At 39.2% G+C, this 17484-nt stretch overlaps 2 protein-coding genes and 1 long non-coding RNA gene across 3 annotated transcripts; 1 reads left to right on the top strand and 2 right to left on the bottom strand.

Annotated features, from left to right (window-relative positions):
- Positions 1-2075: 2075 nt before the first annotated feature.
- On the bottom strand, positions 2076-3888 carry LOC131014312 (probable pectate lyase 8). Its single transcript, XM_057942246.1, has 3 exons — positions 3765-3888; positions 3598-3675; positions 2076-3315 (listed from the first exon to the last, which is right to left on the bottom strand). The coding sequence occupies exons 1-3, from the start codon at positions 3824-3826 to the stop codon at positions 2202-2204; spliced, it is 1254 nt and encodes a 417-aa protein (XP_057798229.1). The 5' UTR covers positions 3827-3888; the 3' UTR covers positions 2076-2201.
- A 3076-nt stretch (positions 3889-6964) lies between these two features.
- Positions 6965-7741, top strand: LOC131018979 (uncharacterized). The gene has a single exon (XM_057947663.1). The coding sequence runs from the start codon at positions 6965-6967 to the stop codon at positions 7739-7741; it is 777 nt and encodes a 258-aa protein (XP_057803646.1).
- Positions 7742-12724: 4983 nt separating this feature from the next.
- Positions 12725-15747, bottom strand: LOC131014311 (uncharacterized). The gene is made up of 3 exons (XR_009098168.1): positions 15140-15747; positions 14410-14848; positions 12725-13591 (listed from the first exon to the last, which is right to left on the bottom strand). It is a non-coding gene; the product is annotated as an uncharacterized LOC131014311 (long non-coding RNA).
- Between the last annotated feature and the right edge of the window lie 1737 nt (positions 15748-17484).

Genomic DNA, 17484 nt, shown 5'->3' with positions numbered 1-17484 from the left:
TTAGCCCACTGGCCACCGGGTCCTCACTTAAGTGAAGTGACCCGGGTTCGATCCCTCTTGGGAGCGAATTGGAGATTGGAGATATAAGGTGGATTTTGGTGAATGGAGAGATAAGGTGATTCTTGGAGTGGATGGGGAACTAACCACTAACATCTAACATGACTTTGCCCGATCAAAAAAAAAAAAAAAATAAAAAATAAAAAAAATTAAAATTAATCTCACTCAACTTCTTTAATCTCCTTCAACTTTCTTAATCTCATTTAAGATCTAAATATAATTAATAGTGGGGATCATGAAATCCCCACAAAAATATGCTAACTACTATAAAAGGAGGAACAAAAGAGCACTATTGACTCATCATTTTTTCACTCAATGCAACTCTCTCTCTCTCGCAACAGACACACATGCATGCATGATAAAATACCTCCTTCTTCTTCCGTTGACCATCCAACGCCACATACCAACGCGACACCCCTCTTTTCTTAACATTTGTTGCAAGGAATTAACCCACTCATTGCTGAGTGAGAAATTAACACACTCGAGGAAATCGTTAAACTACCCATTGCATATTATATTCGTCAAAGGCAAGGCCGTCACCTATATTTGATTTTTTTTTTACCCGGGGGAGAATGATGAGATTTGAACTCTAAAAAATAAAATACCCTTTGAGGGATCCTTTAACCACTCAAAACACATCTCCAATATTTTATTCAAACCTGTTTGCTCTTCAAATCACACCACATGTTTGGTGTATTATAAACTCTAATTTGGTTAATAAATATAAAATATTTAAATTAAAGAAAAAATAATTAAAAACTTAATACAAAAATTTGAGAATGGGACATCAAAAGTGGAATATAAAATTTAATGTTATAACTTGGACCATCCTTCCAATATCAGTCAAAGTTAAATACATACATTTCGTACATACTAATACTTAGAAAATAGATGGGGGATGAATATAATAAAACATTAAAAATACTCTTTTCGTCCCCTATTAGCATGTATTTTTTTGTTATTTTAATACGGCCCACAAAGGTGCCTATCTTCTATTTTTGGATATTTATCCCACTATTTTTTTTATTTTTTATTTTTTTACTTTCCTTTTCTCAATTTATTCATAACTTTATCATACATGGTCCACCACAAATTTCTTATTTTTTATTCTCATTATCATAACACAACAATAAATTTGAGCCTCTTTCTCCACTCATAAAACACACTCACATAACATTTATTTTAAAATTTATGCCACCAAAAGTGATGAGCACTCTTTACGGACGAGGGAGTATATTGAGAGTCTGAAGATCGACCAAGTATCAAGGATCTATGAATTTGGATGAAGTGGTTATAAAGAAAATAAAAAGGTTGTGGATTTTTCCAAGTTTCTGTATGGATATATAGCGCAGTCTGATATAGTTGCCATTCAAAAGTATACCCAATATGTGCCTTATTTTTTGTTAAAAATTAAAGTAGATGCGCGTACGTAGCTTAATTCCAATGGTATACTACACATTTTCTAGTTTGTTTTCAATAAAACAATTTTTCATTGAAGTTGATCGACAACTTTGCATAAACTTTTTGTGTCTGTTGGGGCATAAGTTATATGCCATTTCACGTCCATTTTGCTATGTAGTCTGATATATCTTTACTATGATGAACTGAGGTTGTATTAAAAAAGACAGGAAAGGAAAGAAAAACGAGAAACACAGAAGATGCCAATCCCTCAAGGTCCGAGTCTTATTAAAACCTCTTAAGAACAAAATTCAAAGGAAAAAACACCGAGGGAGCAACTGTTCGGACGAATTCTTAATTCTCAACACATTTAGCAATTAGCATTCTCAATGGAACCTCTCTCTATATATATAAATATCGTTGTGTGCTAGTATTTTTCTACTAGATAGAGAAGGGCATATAATATAGAGGCAGGGGAAATTAAAAGAAGAAAGTAATGACAACTGGACCGTGTATATATATGAAAAGGAGAAGCAATGGTAATTATAAGGTGATAAAACTAATGAAGTACATAATGCAGATTTCATCGCTAAAAACAAATTAATTCTTGAAGCTACATGTAAAGACTAGAAACAAAGATAGATACATCAAAAATGGATAGAGATCGGGTTAAATGAATTGCCTATATCTTGGTATGCTCCTAGAAAGAATTGAAATTCAAAAACAATTTGATACTAGTATTTTGTTCAGCAGCGGACGGCTTTGCGGCAGTGTAGCACCCCAGCATCACTGGTGAGTGTTGCTACCAAGGAAGAAGGCTTCGCTGCCAGGCTTGACGCCCTAGCGTAGCTGCTTGCTGTACCCTGCCCCGACGCCGTGAAATACGCGCCGTTTAGCAGCCGATCGCCCTCCGATTTCCAGTTCCACTTCCTCCACGACTCACCATCCGTTGTATTTACTACCCTCTTCGTTACCTCTTTAGCAAAAGGGTTGTTGGAGGCAAGAAATCTGTTGCCCTGGCTGTTGATGGTGGGATTTGCGCTCCCACCAATAGCATACATCTCCCACGAAGTGTAGTCGTTGTTCACCACATGGAAATACCCATGCCTGCACCTCGGCATCCTTTGCGTTAGCCCCTCCCCAAAATGATTGTACGCCACAGTCACCTGCATCACCTTGTCTCCCTCGTAGTCATCGCTGTGTCCCAACAGCATGACCTCGTTGTGGTGAGAGAAGTAATTGTTGGAGATAGTAATGGCGGTCGATCCCATGATAGCATCGATGAGTCCGTCGGAGCAGCTGGCCAGCGAGTTATGGTCGATCCACACGTGGCTGGATGCGAATATGGATATCCCGTCGCCGTCGGCCATGCCCCGCCAGCCGGAGTGGGAGGGCGAGCTCCGGACCAGGGCGTTGCCGGTGGGCTTGCAGTCGTGGATGCTGAGGCCGTGGACGATCACGTTGGTGACGTGCTGGATGGTGATGCAGGCGCCGTTGGCGATGTGGACGTTGGCGCCGCGGCCGTCGATGGTCTTGAAGCTGTTCACCAGCAGCTCCTGCTTCAGCGTGATCACCATGTCGCGCTTGAACACGATCCAGAGTGGCCGGTCCTGGATCACGGCGTGCCGGAGGGTGCCCGGCCGGGGGTTCACGGCGTCCTCGTCGCTAGGGTCCGTCACCACGTAGTACCGCCCGTCCCGCCCGCCCACGGAGCTGCGGCCGAAGCCGATGGCGCAGTCGGCCAGGCGTCGGCGGTTGCGGATCCAGTTCGGGTCGCACCGCCAGCAGTCGTCGATGGGGTTCCCCGTCCCGCACGTGACGGATTCAAGCTTCCTTGACTCGCTTCTATTTTGGATACTCCTACATTTTTGGTTAATATTACAATTAAATTAACACGTATTTGATCTCACTTGTCAAAATGCAGTGCATGGCCGTAAATTGGAGTATAATTTCACAGACATACTATCATTTAATTTGTATAACATCTAAATTTAATATATCAACTTGATTTGAAAGCCAGCATGTGTTGGAACTACATGTTTTTTTTTTTTATAAAAGTATAATGCATCATGTGATTAAGTAATTGCGAAGGTAGGGATATTAATGTAGTAGCTAGCATGCAAGTTAATTGTATGGGCTTACATATGAACCATGGCAGCTACAGCCTCCGGATCATCCACTGCGTTGTTTTCGTGCTTGGGCTCACTTCCATTTTCTGATCTGTAAATTAAAATAAGTTAGTTGATGAGCTCAATGCAAATTATATATGGGAATTGAGATGCTCGTAAAATGTGAGTGATGATGGGTACCTTGTTGCATTGGCGAGCAGCAGTGCAGTGAGAAATATGGAGAGAGCAAATATTTTGGCCATTGATGGTTGCGAGGTGAAGAATTAATTGATTGGTAGAAATGAATGTAGAGATGGTGAATTAATTGGGGAAGGCGCGAGCGTTTATATAAGAGCAGGAAATGCGGGGGAGAGTCCACTCCACGTACAAATATGTGTATTTGGTATTGCTCCGTATTTTGCCCAACTTCCTTAGACTTGGACTTAACGTTAACCGTCGTCAGTTAGGTCAATAATTAGGTCATTTCCAATTTCATTAATCCCTATTTTGCATGCTTTCTCAACCTTCTTTGACTACTGCTTTTCTCGTACGATCCTTAAGCACTTGACCATATATATCTATACTTTTTAATGATTTTATCAATATTATCCCGATCTTTAATGATTTTATCAATATTATCTCAATATTGATATTTATCAATTATATCTAGTCATTCTTTAGCGATTATATCAATTTAATCCTGACCTTTGAAATTTACCATTTGTATCATACCCTTTTCAAATTGTGTCAATGTTATTATCGAAATTTCACTCCAATGGTTGAATCATAACATGCATGATGTGCCGGAGGATAACCTAGTATTTTGCTCGAAAAAATAATTTGTAAATATACAAGGATATTATTGTTTCAATTAAATTTTTAGATTTTAGAAACAATTTCTAGGTAGCAAGTTAAAAAAGGGCAAAAAAGATACAATTATCTAAAAACGTTTGATAAAATTGATCAAGTTGGAAAGATTAAAATAAATTTGATACAATTGCGAAAGCAATCGAAAATGATTATAAGTTTCTATAAAATAATTTTCTATTCTATGTAAATATAAATGATGAGTTGATGGAGTGGATAATACTTTACTCTTTCTTCCTAAGGCACATATTTGAATCCCTTGAGTAGCAATAGAAGTGCATTTTTTTAAAAAGATTAACCAAATCGGTTATTTGCGGTTAACCGATTAACCAACCAAACCGCTAATATTCGGTTGACAATTAGTGGTTAGTGAAATCAACAATATCCGGTTAGCGGTTAGTGAAATCGCCCTTATTCGGTTCCGGTTAACTGGAAAATCGGTTCGGTTAAAATCGAACCGGACCGATTACCAGCCCTAACGACACGAGTTTTAAGAAAGTGATGACTAGTAGTTGATACTAGTGAATATTGTTGTAAGTGAAGTTTGGGTTTCACTATTGTTGTGAGTGGAGTTTGTGGACTCTAATTTTATTAATGGAAGTGGAAATGATATTGTGGACGAACCAAAATGACAAAAGTGGAAACGATATTGTAGAGGGAGTATTATTTTTTTTTTTACTTTTTTTCTTTTATTTGTAGTATTTTAATTTTTTTTATTATAGGTAAAATAATTTATTTACACAAAATATAATTAGAATTAATATATTTTTATTTTTGTGACTTATATTAATCTTTTATTAAGTAGATTAAGTGATTTAGTCCCTGTCCCCCTCCCCTGTCCCACCCTCTTTAATTGAACATCTAGATTAAGAATAAGCGGCGGCGTAGGTCAAATTAATTTTCTCTGTTATATCCCATATTGTAGTGGTAGAAAAATGACGACACAATGCATATTACAAATATATTTATATAATTAAATGATGCCTAAACGGTGGGAAGCAGGTTGCCATTATAGAGAAAACTCTTTTGGCCGTGTCTACTCATGTGGTCGTGGTCATATACTTCGTGCTGTTGCTTGACAATTACAACCGCACTTTATACCATCATTATTTCATTATTATATATTGTATGTTCAGACATGATCTATATATCTAGTGGTTGATTCAAATAACAATAATTTTCAACCTATAAACTAGAAATACTTTTCGGTCTTTAAATATTTGAAGAATTAACGTATTTTTTGTCAAATCCAATTTGAGTTATGAATTCACCATTTCACAGTAAATATTCATCGTTTTTAGTATGATATGTCTAATCAAAATACCTCTTACCTTGTGATCGGGGGCTTGAATCCTATCATGAATACAATTAATACGAAGTCATAATTTTTCACGACAAATTCACCATGATATATACATATATAGTTATATTTTTTCACGATAAATTCACCATGATATAAGGGTTTTGTATGATAGTCAGCCCTTATGTCACTCTACCCAATTCTAGACCTACTTCCCATAACGGTTTTAATTCAAAATTTAATGAGTTAGGTATTTGCTATATTTGACCATCAATGAGTTTTTATCTTTAATTTTCTAGTTGACTAGCAGCCATTTTTTGCTCTTAAAGCGTGTTAGACGACGCAATATCAGTTCAAAATGCATGTTTATAGTAAAATTATTCGCTAATTAATTAAGTTGACTAATTAACGATGCAAGTTGCAACAGTTGTACAAACCTATCCTATGCTACGCGCATTTTTGTAAACGAATTTCATATCAATTCGTTGTCTAAACTCTACGGTACCGGTAATTAGCTAGCTGGTTGGGATTATACAAAAATGATTAATCTATCACGTATATATTTTGGTTGATTATAAATAATTTTGGCCTTGCTTTATCATGCAATTATTAAACTTCTAAAATTTCAATTATATATTGTAAATTTATTATTACTATTACAAAAGAGCGCATATAACCCCAACGCATTTCCTCATCAATTAAATCAACTTTTCGAGAAATATATATGAGAGAGCCAATATTGGGGAGTTCATTTATTCAATCTTTTTTCTTCTACTTAATGTAAAGGATATAATGTAAGACTTATTTGTGGCGCCAATGTAGTGCATGAGTATATTTCTAAATTTATTTTTTATATAAATATATGATAATTTAATTAAAAATATATATAATTTCATTATAAAAAATTAAATAGTTATAATTAATGAAAGAATCAGTTACAAATTATTATGCTTCTGTATTGTTATAATAATGCTTCTCATAGTTATATTTTGGGCATTTGGAAAGTAAAATTTTATACGGAAATCGTATGTTAAAATTTAAACCACCAAAAAGAAAGTTGAGCACCAATTTAATCCTCTTGTCCCTTCTACATCAATATGCAAATAGAAATTTAATCCCCGCCAAACTATTACATAGCGTTATTAATATATTTGACAAGAGCTAGACTGTACTAGCATTTTGATCACGAGTTAATAAAACGCGAGCATACGTGATTTAATTGATCGATACTAAAATGGCTTCTTCATTTTCATGTGGTAAATTTGCTGCAGCTAATCTATGCAAACTCCTCCTAATTTCAGGCCTAGCTATATACTTGATACTCACCATCTCCCTCCCAAATCAGTTAATTTACCAAAAATTCCCAGTTTCCGAATTGTTTTCCTTTTTCCGCATGCACACACAATCCCCTCAATCAACTTCTCCGACCAATCTGGGTCACCTTGCTTTCGGAATCCTCGGCTCCGAAGGCGGCTGGCATTTCCGCAGAAACTACGCAGAGTCGTGGTGGAGGCCGAACGCGACACGTGGGTTCGTGTACTTGGATGCGGCCCCCACCGGCGACCTCCTGCCGTGGTCGGCCAGGTCGCCCGCTTTTAGGGTTTCGGACAACATAACCAAGTTTTTGGATGAGGTGAAAGCCGCAGAGCCGATGGCTGTAAGAATTGTTCACGGAATAAAGGAGTTGGTGAGAGACGTGGGCGAAGATGATGGCGATGGAAGTGTTAGGTGGGTGGTGATCGGAGACGACGACTCCATCTTTTTTGTGGACAATTTAGTGGACGTTGTTGCGCAGTATGATCATACGAAGCACTACTACATTGGTGCGCCGTCGGAGTTTTACATGTCGAATGTTTGGTTCTCGTTTAATCAAGGCTTTGGGGGGGCTGGAATTGTGTTGAGCTACCCTCTTGCAAAAGCCTTAGCAAATGATATGGACAATTGTCTTAGAAGACATGCTCCATATTTCATTACCGCCGACATCATAATTAAGGCTTGCGTTGGTGTGTAGACAATTAAATTGTCGTCGAATTAAATCATGCCACGTGTAAATTCATGAATTAAATATTCAATTATATTTTCTATTTTATTAAATGGGATTTTATTCCTAAATTAAATAGATATATGATTAATATTTAATAAAATGAATTAATGGGCTTATTGGCCACTTAAGGCCCTAAGGCCCATGCATAAAGGCCCAAAGCCCATAAAGCCCACGAAGCCCATCTCTAAAATCTATAAATAGAGGTGTTGGGGTGCTCATTAACAACAACGTGAAGGAACGGAAGATTGAAGAGCATAAGAATTCTCTCTAGTATCACAAGTAGAAGAGGCGAAGAATTGGAGAGTTCAAGTATTCTTCCAAGTATTCAAGTATCTTGAAGAATTCTATCTAACGTTCAAGTCTCCTTCAAATCTTCAATCGTTTGAGTATTCAAATCTTCAAGTATCCTTCGAATCTTCAAGTATTTGAGCATTCAAATCTTCAAGTATCCTTCAAAATCTTCAAGTATTCAAGTATCTTCAAATCTTCGAGTATTCCTTCAAAATCTTCAAGTATTCCTGCAAATCTTTGAAGTGATCTTCAAGTATCCAAAGAAATCAAGTTCAAAAGCTTCAAGGCATTCTTACAAATTCTAAGAATGTTCTCAAATCAAATCAAGTTCAACGTTCAATCCAAAATCATGACTTGAGTCCCTTGGATTGGCGTCATCAAAACAGGTATTTCAAGAACCTTCGAGCTTGTTCAAGAATCAAATGGAAGAGAAGAATCAGAGGATTAACTAGAGATTGCAACCCGCATAAATCTATCTTCAAATTCTATCAAATTATCTTTGTAACGCGTTTTGTATTTTATCAAATTGAAATACAAAAATTTGTGTTTACAAATTTTGGCACGCCCGGTGGGACATCTCTACCTCTCATCTCTACTCTTCACCAAAAATCTTGAACAATGTCCATTCAACCAAATGCAACTGCTCCAGCTTCATCTAAAGGTTCTTCGGAAAGCATCGGTGTGATCACGCGAAGCAAAGCAAAATTGATGCAAGAGGTGTCAAAGTCGACCTCCCGTCTTCCATCTATCCATGAAGAAGATGACAACTTTGAGAGAAGTTTCACATTTCCCACTGAAAATTATCAACTCCATGCAAGTGTCATGATGACAAACACTTCCACCATGGAGGAACAACTCTTGAACTTGACAAAGATGGTTGAATCTCTAACCAAGCACATCCAAGAGCAAGATGCCCAGATTGCAAAGCTTAAAGGAGAAAAAGGAGATTCAAGCCACGCCAACAACGATAGGGAAGGCGAAGAAAGCGAAGAAGATGGAGAGAATAACGATGAAGAAATCTCCAAAGACAAATCAAAGAGTGATGGAAAAAGGCCTTCAGGAAAAGACATTCTCTTCTCGTCTGGTGGCCTCATTCCCATTGACCAACTCAAAGAGTTCATTGAAGCAACAATGAAGAATAACTCCGATGGAAGCTCCAAGTCATCGTTAACTTACTCCAAGCCATATACTCGGCGAATTGACAGTATGAGGATGCCTCTTGGCTATCAACCACCAAAATTTCAACAGTTTGATGGCAAAGGAAATCCAAGACAACATGTGGCTCATTTCATTGAAACATGCAACAACGCTGGTACTTATGGAGATCATTTGGTCAAACAGTTTGTTCGCTCATTGAAAGGTAATGCCTTTGATTGGTACACTGACTTAGAATCAAACTCAATTGATAGTTGGGAACAACTGGAGCATGAGTTCCTCAACCGCTTCTATAGCACTAGAAGAACTGTCAGCATGGTGGAGCTCACAAGTTCACGTCAATTCAAAGAAGAGCCAGTCATTGACTACATCAACCGATGGAGAAACTTTTGTCTCAACTGCAAGGACCGATTGTCTGAATCATCTGCCATCGAAATGTGTATTCAAGGGATGCATTGGGGCTTGCAATACATCTTGCGAGGAATCCAGCCAAGAACATTCGAAGAACTAGCCACTAGAGCTCATGATATGGAGTTGAGCATGATGGCAAGCGGGATCGAAGAACCACCCATCCGAGAACCTCGCAAATTCATGCCAGAATTCAAGAAAGGAAGCAAACCATCCGATGAAACACCAAAGAGAGAATCCATGGCGATTAAGGCAACTTCGGTGAAATTCTTAAAGAGAGAAGCTGGACAAGAAGGCAACCAGAACACTTCACGAGACAATCAGAACTCTTCCCGAGACGTGGGGCAAAGAAGACCTACCTTGAAAGAAATGCAACAAAAACAATATCCATTCTTAGACTCTGATGTTTCAGGAATTTTTGATGACCTGATCAAAGAAAAGCTTATCGAGTTGCCAGAAATGAAGCGACCAAATGAAGCAGGGAGGACAGACGATCCAAGTTACTGCAAATACCATCGTCTGGTTGGGCACCCCATACATGATTGCTTCATCTTCAAAGACAGGGTCATGCGGTTAGCTCGAGAAGGGAAAATATCTCTTGAAGAAGATGATACTGCTGTAAATATGGTCTCCACCGACTTGAATGACATAATAGAAGGTATTGGAGCTCTGTATGATACATCCAATCAAGTAGATGAAGAACCTGAGCTAAATACGGATGAAGACGATGATGCATTGGCAATCACATTCTCCAATGAAGACTTGCAGCTTGGATCTGAACCTCATAACAAGCCATTGTTCGTGAGTTGTTATACACAGGAGCAGAAGGTCAATCGAATTCTCATCGATGGAGGCTCGGCGGTCAATATTTTGCCACTAAGGACTTTGAAGCAATTGGGAATTCAAGTAGATGAGCTGTCAAACAGTCGATTGATGATCCAAGGTTTCAATCATGAAGGGCAAAGAGCTCTTGGAACTATAAGGTTGCGATTGCTGATGCAGGACATGGATTCGACAGCGTTGCTTCATGTTATCGATGCCAAGACGTCCTATAATATGCTTCTGGGTCGACCATGGCTTCATGAAAATGGTGTTGTTCCTTCTACATTGCACCAATGCTTCAAGTACTATCAAAATGGTGCCATAAGAAAAGTGGTTGGTGATCAAAAGCCGTTTACGGAAGCAGAATCACATTTTGCTGATGCTAAGTTCTATTTGGAAAGAACCAAAGTCTCAATGGTGAAAGATGATACATCACATGACGAGTTGAGATCTTGCCAGGAGAAAAAGAAAGAAGAATCTTTTCTGAAGATGGAAGGATTCACCATGCCTTTAACGAAGATTGATGCCAAGAAGCCAATTCACCAACCATTTGAAGGGTTTGTCCGACCAAAGCAAAGTAGCATCACAGAGCATGAAGATCTCTCAAACAAAGAACTCTCAAAGCACTTTGGTCCGAAGGCATATAAACTCCTCGTGAATGCTGGATACAATCCTCAAGAAAACTCTATGTCAAGGTCTCATTTGGAAAAGACTGATAACGTAGGCCAAAACTCCAAAGCAGGTTTGGGATATACAGTGCAAAGCCCCATTCGAATTGCCATCAAGAGAGCCACTGCTAACTATGCTAGCACCAAGCAAAACCTGGAATCTTCAAGCAATCGGAGAACCCAAAGGGTTTCTATTTTCAATATGATGGGTAGAAGAGAAGCTCAACAAGTATCTGTCTTTAAAAGACTTGGCAAAGGCAAATCATGGAAACGAAACAAGACAAAAGGGAGTGATGAACTGCACATAACAGAGAAATGGAGAAGTTTGATCCCTCCTCGAATGAAAAGATACACCACTTTGATTATGTCATGTGAAAAAAAAATGAAAGCTCAAATGAAGACCATCATCTTCACACGAGATGCCATAGATCAAGAAGATAGAGAAAGTGTGGCTTCCTCTTACTACACTACTAATAGTGCTAGTAATCCAGTTCCTCTTCCTCATACTACTCAAAGTCAAGTGCGTCGTGAAATTGCAAGTCTCGTTAGAAGTGGCGTTATCACAACAAGCGTTGCAGAGAATATAGCCTTCATACGCCAGAGAAATAAAAGCATAATGACGAGTTTTGATTGCAAAGATCCTCGCCGAAAAGATGAAGACGATGTCACAGCAAACCATATCACCTCCTGCGAGAAAATGGTCGTTGGAGAAGAGAATTCGCACTTAAGCTCCAAAGAACTGGAAACTCTGGATGAAGAGAAACTAGAAGCCCAGCAAAAATTGGAATACTATCAAGCTCTTCCTTCAAGATCCTTCAACAAAGTAGTGCGAGCGCCCTCTTTTCAAGTTGGAGACCCGGCCCTTGCTGCAAGGAGGCCAATTGTTATCACTCTCAACGGAAAGTTCTTGAAGTACTACTATCCTTGAAGGGTGGTAGAAGTTGAAGCATGTGCATATGTATATAGTTCAAAAAAAAAAAAAAAAAAAGGTGGAAGACAAAAAAAAAAAAAAAAGCAAATATATATATATATATATATATATATATATATATATATAGAAAAGCAGAAAAGCAAAAAAAAAAATAGAAAAGCAGAAAAAATAAAAAGATGAGTCAGATGAAAAACCAGAAATGGAGAAAAGCAACACAATGGAGCATATGAAGACAGCTCCTTGACGCACGAGCCTAAACTGCATGTTACTCCTGGCCCGCATGAGTATAAACTGTGCACGGCACCCAATCTCAAACACTTGTTGATCCTATGAACTACGTTTTGACTTGATCCCTTTCAAAAGGGTACGTAGGCAGCTTAGATAATTTCTAGGTTCAGTCATGAATTGTGTTTGACTCTTTTCAATTTATATCATCAAAGTTATGATTTAAGTTGATTATGTGAAGCCGAATATGTCTCAAATTGGGAAGAAAATCAAGCCATCAAAAGAAGCACAAGCATTTGGAGAAGATGTCAAAATATCCATCACAAACCAAATAAGAATCATCAAAAGAGAAATGATATAAACTGCGGTTTGCACCAATACTAAGCAAATGGGTCTTGATCCTCAAAAGTTCTCTGAGCAGAGATCAAAAGTGACTCTGAAGTCTGATCCTCCAAAGTTCTCTGAGCAGAGATCAAAAGTGACTCTGAAGTCTTCAAAATTCCGCAGCATTTCCTCATCAACATGTGCAACTTTATGTTTGTCAAACTCTCTTTTGAATTATGGGATTGCACCTCGGGCAATATGAAAGGAGGCACTATCTTGCTTGAAGAACAACGTCATCTCCATCTCCCACATCTCTATCATAGCAAGCTCTTCCTTGATCAAAGCAATTCTGACGATGGCTTCATTCTCCTTGGCTTAAGCATTAAGAAGAGAAGACTCAATCTTCTCGAGTCGCTGTGCAGAATTCTCCCAACTTCGTGAGATGCCAAATATAACAACCTCACTCAAACCAGACTCGAACAATCCCAGGTCCGAGCGCACCCAAGACCTGTCAAAGAATTGAGTCATCTGGCGTTGAGGTCAGCTATGCATCGCCAACTTCACTTCTCTCCAAGCTAAAGTTGAAACTATTTGTGGAGTGGAAATACACGTTCACACCATTGAGTCATCTAGCCTGCTCGAATACGCGCAAAGAGAAAATGTAACCAGCAATCTTCAAAGGTTGGACTCACAATGGCCCAGATCCGAGCGCACCCGAAATCTGATTAAAAGCCAATTGAGCCACCTGAAGTGCAAAGTAAACATCACTCAAATAAAGTCTTAGATGGGCTGCTGCCAGATTTTTGGATGAACTCTCTGAGGATGGTCTTTAGTCGGGCTGATGGAGATGTCAAGACTGAAAGAAAGAAGACAATAGATTTCGAACTTTGCAAATACTCAAAGCATCTCGTTTGGGGCAAAATCCGCCATGAAGTTGATTAATGAGACTATGCCAATCTTTAACACAAGCTTCCAAGCTCCCATTGCCATCAACTGCAAGAAAAATAAACAATATTCAAAATTGGGGTTGACTTAAAAAAAAAAAAAAAAAAAAGGAAGAAGAGGAAGAAGGAAGAAATCAGCGTGTGCGCCATCAGAGAAGTATTCAGCTTATTAATAATTTTGGGCCAAGTTTTATTGGTGAAAGATTAACTTAAAAGGCCCAACATAATCATTTTCTCTAAAAATCCGACCAAACTCCTTCTTTTAAGAAAAGCCCACAAGCCTCAATCTCTCTTTCTTTCTCTCTCTCTTAGTTAACACACACACCAACAGTCCGCCCCTCTTCAGCCAAAACCCGCCGTCGCGGCTCCCTTCGACGAGGAAGCCGTCGACCGGCCTCCATCTCCCACACACTTCCGCCACTCAACAACACGAACCAGATCTCACTCTCTCTCAGCCCTCAAAGTTCAAATCGGAAATTCCCCGCTAGGCCCTTCCTCCTCCGGCGAGATTGCCGCTCAAATCGGTCGGCGCGACCTTGTCTGCTCCTCTCTCCCCCTTCACCTCTTAAATGAACCCTCAGAAAACGCACCATCAAGAGCCCTAATTTCTCCTCCACCAGAAATCGTCACTGACGCCGTCACTGAGCGACCGGCAAGTGGGGCCGCTGCTGCCGCTGTTTCCGAGGTCCGCCGCGCCTTTGCTTTGGCACCGCGAACAACCCTGATTCGACCTTCAGCGGGGTCGTCTCTGTCTCTCAAACACTGTTGGTGCTCTCTGGTCCGATGGAATCAAGGCGGTCGCCCTCCTCCTTGTTTAAAGGAACAGGAGAAGCTATGAAAGAATGGAGGAGATTAAGCTGAACTTACATATCCGAAACTTGGCAGCTGGAAAATACTCCCTTTGATTGTTTGGTGAACAAAGACTGGATAAGGGAGTTTGTTTGTTTAAAGGAGAGAACAGGCGGCTCCGTTGCTGGCCGAAGAGAAGCAGCAGTGGTCACAGCCATCTGGAGATGCCGATTGCCGAGGAGCCTAAAATCACCAAGAAACAGAGATTGATTTCCGACTACTGCTACGCCCGCTGAGAAGAAGCTGGTGACCGCTACAAAGCCGAAGCCAAATACCACCACCGCGCTCCAAGCCCGTTTCAGTAGCTGCCGCAAGGCTCCACCGTCGTCTCTCGCCTTCGGCACCACGCGGTTCGTTGCCGTTCGCTGCTGCCAAAGACCGGCGAGTAAGTTGCCTGGAGTCTCCGTTGTCGCAACTTGTCCCGGCACACTCACGACGATGCTCGATGCTTCTCCGCCTAACCAAAACCAATCCAGCAGAAGAAGCCAAAGCCGCGGTCATGATATTATTTGATGAAATACAGCAGCGATAACAAGCATGGGATGAAGTTTTAAGACTTGGCAAAACGCAGCAGCAATAAGCATACAATGAAGGTTTCTTGCCGATACTTGGATAGTAAAATATCAAATTTTGATGAATGAAAAGCTCACAAATACAGTAGAAGCATACTATACACAAAGTTAAAAGGGAGCATGTCATGCATGATCTAAAGTTGAAAGGAGGATCAGAGGTTGCAAGAGAATTTTACTTCGAAGCCTCTACTGCAAAGCTCGATCTCTCCTTTTCGCCGGAACTATGGGACAGCACACCTCGTCGGCACTCGGCGAAATCAGCAAGGATTCAACAACTATGGCTCAATCCCTCGACTGCCAAAGCTCGATCTCTCCCCTTTCGCCGGAACTACGGGACAGCACACATTGTCGCCGGTGCCCAGTTGCAGAAATCGTAAGAACGAAAGCTGGGACAACAGCGTCCCTATAACCCCACTCTTTCTGCCTCGCTACTGCTATTGCTACATGAACTGCTATTGCTACCATGGCTGCCGTTTTTGGATGGCATTTGAGTTCCAAGATGAGGAAATTGAAGTAATGGCAGGTGGTGGTAGCTCAAGAAAGAAGCTAATGTAAGAAAAGAAAGAACAAGGAGAGTGGCTGTTATATTCTAAGAGAAGAAAACCATGATGATTGTGTGAATGAAACTGATCACAGAAGCACTCCTATTTATAGGCAAGGGAAAGTTCTCACATAGCTAGCAGTGGTGCAAATGATAGCTGGCAATAGCTGAGCATGGTACATTTGTGCGCATGAATTAAAAGTTGTTGCAAAGAAAAATGGTGGTACAAAAATGGTGGAGTTCCAGCTGTACACGAAGAAAAAAAAAACAAAACTCCAGCTGTATCAAAGAGTAAAGCACCCCAGCTGTTTCTATAGTTTTCTGCAGAGGCTCCATGGCCCTATTTTCGCAGACTTTGATATGCCTAAAGAGGCAAAGTTGTTGCAAAGAAAAATGGTGGTACAAGAAATGGCGTGAAATAGAAAGCAAAGCATTAAATGAAAGGAGTCGAGTAGGCAAATTGCTGAGGAGCTTTTCTGATTCCATTTAATAATCTCCATGGTACATGCATGCAGAAAAAGAGACTCAAAATGTCGGATACTATGGGGCTCAAGTTGCATTTATCAAATTAAGAAGGCATATGGTTAGTAGAATAAGTATGGCTTGATCCTTCTTGTGGTGGCGCCACGTGTAAAGAGGGTTTGATTAGTTTTGTGAATGGTATCAGTAAGCTTGGAAAGAAATAGAAGTGGGCATGCATGGCTTGGTTTAAGATGTGTTGTTGGCTGTTGCCAACATGAACATGCTGTGGCAAGTTCTTATATTGTTATTTAAAAAAAAAAAAAAAAAAAAAAAAAAAAAAAAACGGCAAATCCTACAATTTGGTTGGACGGAACTTTTGTCTACTAGTTGAGAGGTTGATTAAGAGAAATTTTATTTCTCTAAACCAATAAAGAAAATGGGCCTGATGTCTAAAAGCCCAATTTGTTGGCCCACTTAAATTCTATGAGTAGGATCGGCCTCGTATCAATGTTGCAAAAAAAAAAAAAAAAAAAAATCAAATTCAAATTCAAATTGAAGAACTCCTAAATATGAGTATAAACTATTTATAAATTCAAATTCAAGTCAAGAACTCCTCGATAAGAGTTTAAATTATCAAAAAAATAAATTTCGAGACTTGTCTATTACCAAAGACATTTTGTCCATAAACAAGTCTCGATGGGGCAATTTGTAGACAATTAAATTGTCGTCGAATTAAATCATGCCACGTGTAAATTCATGAATTAAATATTCAATTATATTTTCTATTTTATTAAATGGGATTTTATTCCTAAATTAAATAGATATATGATTAATATTTAATAAAATGAATTAATGGGCTTATTGGCCACTTAAGGCCCTAAGGCCCATGCATAAAGGCCCAAAGCCCATAAAGCCCACGAAGCCCATCTCTAAAATCTATAAATAGAGGTGTTGGGGTGCTCATTAACAACAACGTGAAGGAACGGAAGATTGAAGAGCATAAGAATTCTCTCTAGTATCACAAGTAGAAGAGGCGAAGAATTGGAGAGTTCAAGTATTCTTCCAAGTATTCAAGTATCTTGAAGAATTCTATCTAACGTTCAAGTCTCCTTCAAATCTTCAATCGTTTGAGTATTCAAATCTTCAAGTATCCTTCGAATCTTCAAGTATTTGAGCATTCAAATCTTCAAGTATCCTTCAAAATCTTCAAGTATTCAAGTATCTTCAAATCTTCGAGTATTCCTTCAAAATCTTCAAGTATTCCTGCAAATCTTTGAAGTGATCTTCAAGTATCCAAAGAAATCAAGTTCAAAAGCTTCAAGGCATTCTTACAAATTCTAAGAATGTTCTCAAATCAAATCAAGTTCAACGTTCAATCCAAAATCATGACTTGAGTCCCTTGGATTGGCGTCATCAAAACAGGTATTTCAAGAACCTTCGAGCTTGTTCAAGAATCAAATGGAAGAGAAGAATCAGAGGATTAACTAGAGATTGCAACCCGCATAAATCTATCTTCAA

Source organism: Salvia miltiorrhiza, chromosome 3 (assembly GCF_028751815.1).
Source record: "Salvia miltiorrhiza cultivar Shanhuang (shh) chromosome 3, IMPLAD_Smil_shh, whole genome shotgun sequence".
In the NCBI taxonomy this organism is placed as follows: Eukaryota; Viridiplantae; Streptophyta; class Magnoliopsida; order Lamiales; family Lamiaceae; genus Salvia; species Salvia miltiorrhiza.
This window is presented reverse-complemented; position numbering and strand designations above follow the sequence as displayed.

Excerpts from the sequence above, each read along its gene's own strand:
- LOC131014312 (XM_057942246.1), bottom strand. The coding sequence starts at position 3,826 with ATGGCCAAAATATTTGCTCTCTCCATATTTCTCACTGCACTGCTGCTC. Across the intron at positions 3,676-3,764 it reads CTGCTCGCCAATGCAACAAG|ATCAGAAAATGGAAGTGAGC; the intron begins GTACCCATCATC and ends TTTAATTTACAG. Across the intron at positions 3,316-3,597 it reads GTAGCTGCCATGGTTCATAT|GAGTATCCAAAATAGAAGCG; the intron begins GTAAGCCCATAC and ends CCAAAAATGTAG.
- LOC131018979 (XM_057947663.1), top strand. The coding sequence starts at position 6,965 with ATGGCTTCTTCATTTTCATGTGGTAAATTTGCTGCAGCTAATCTATGC.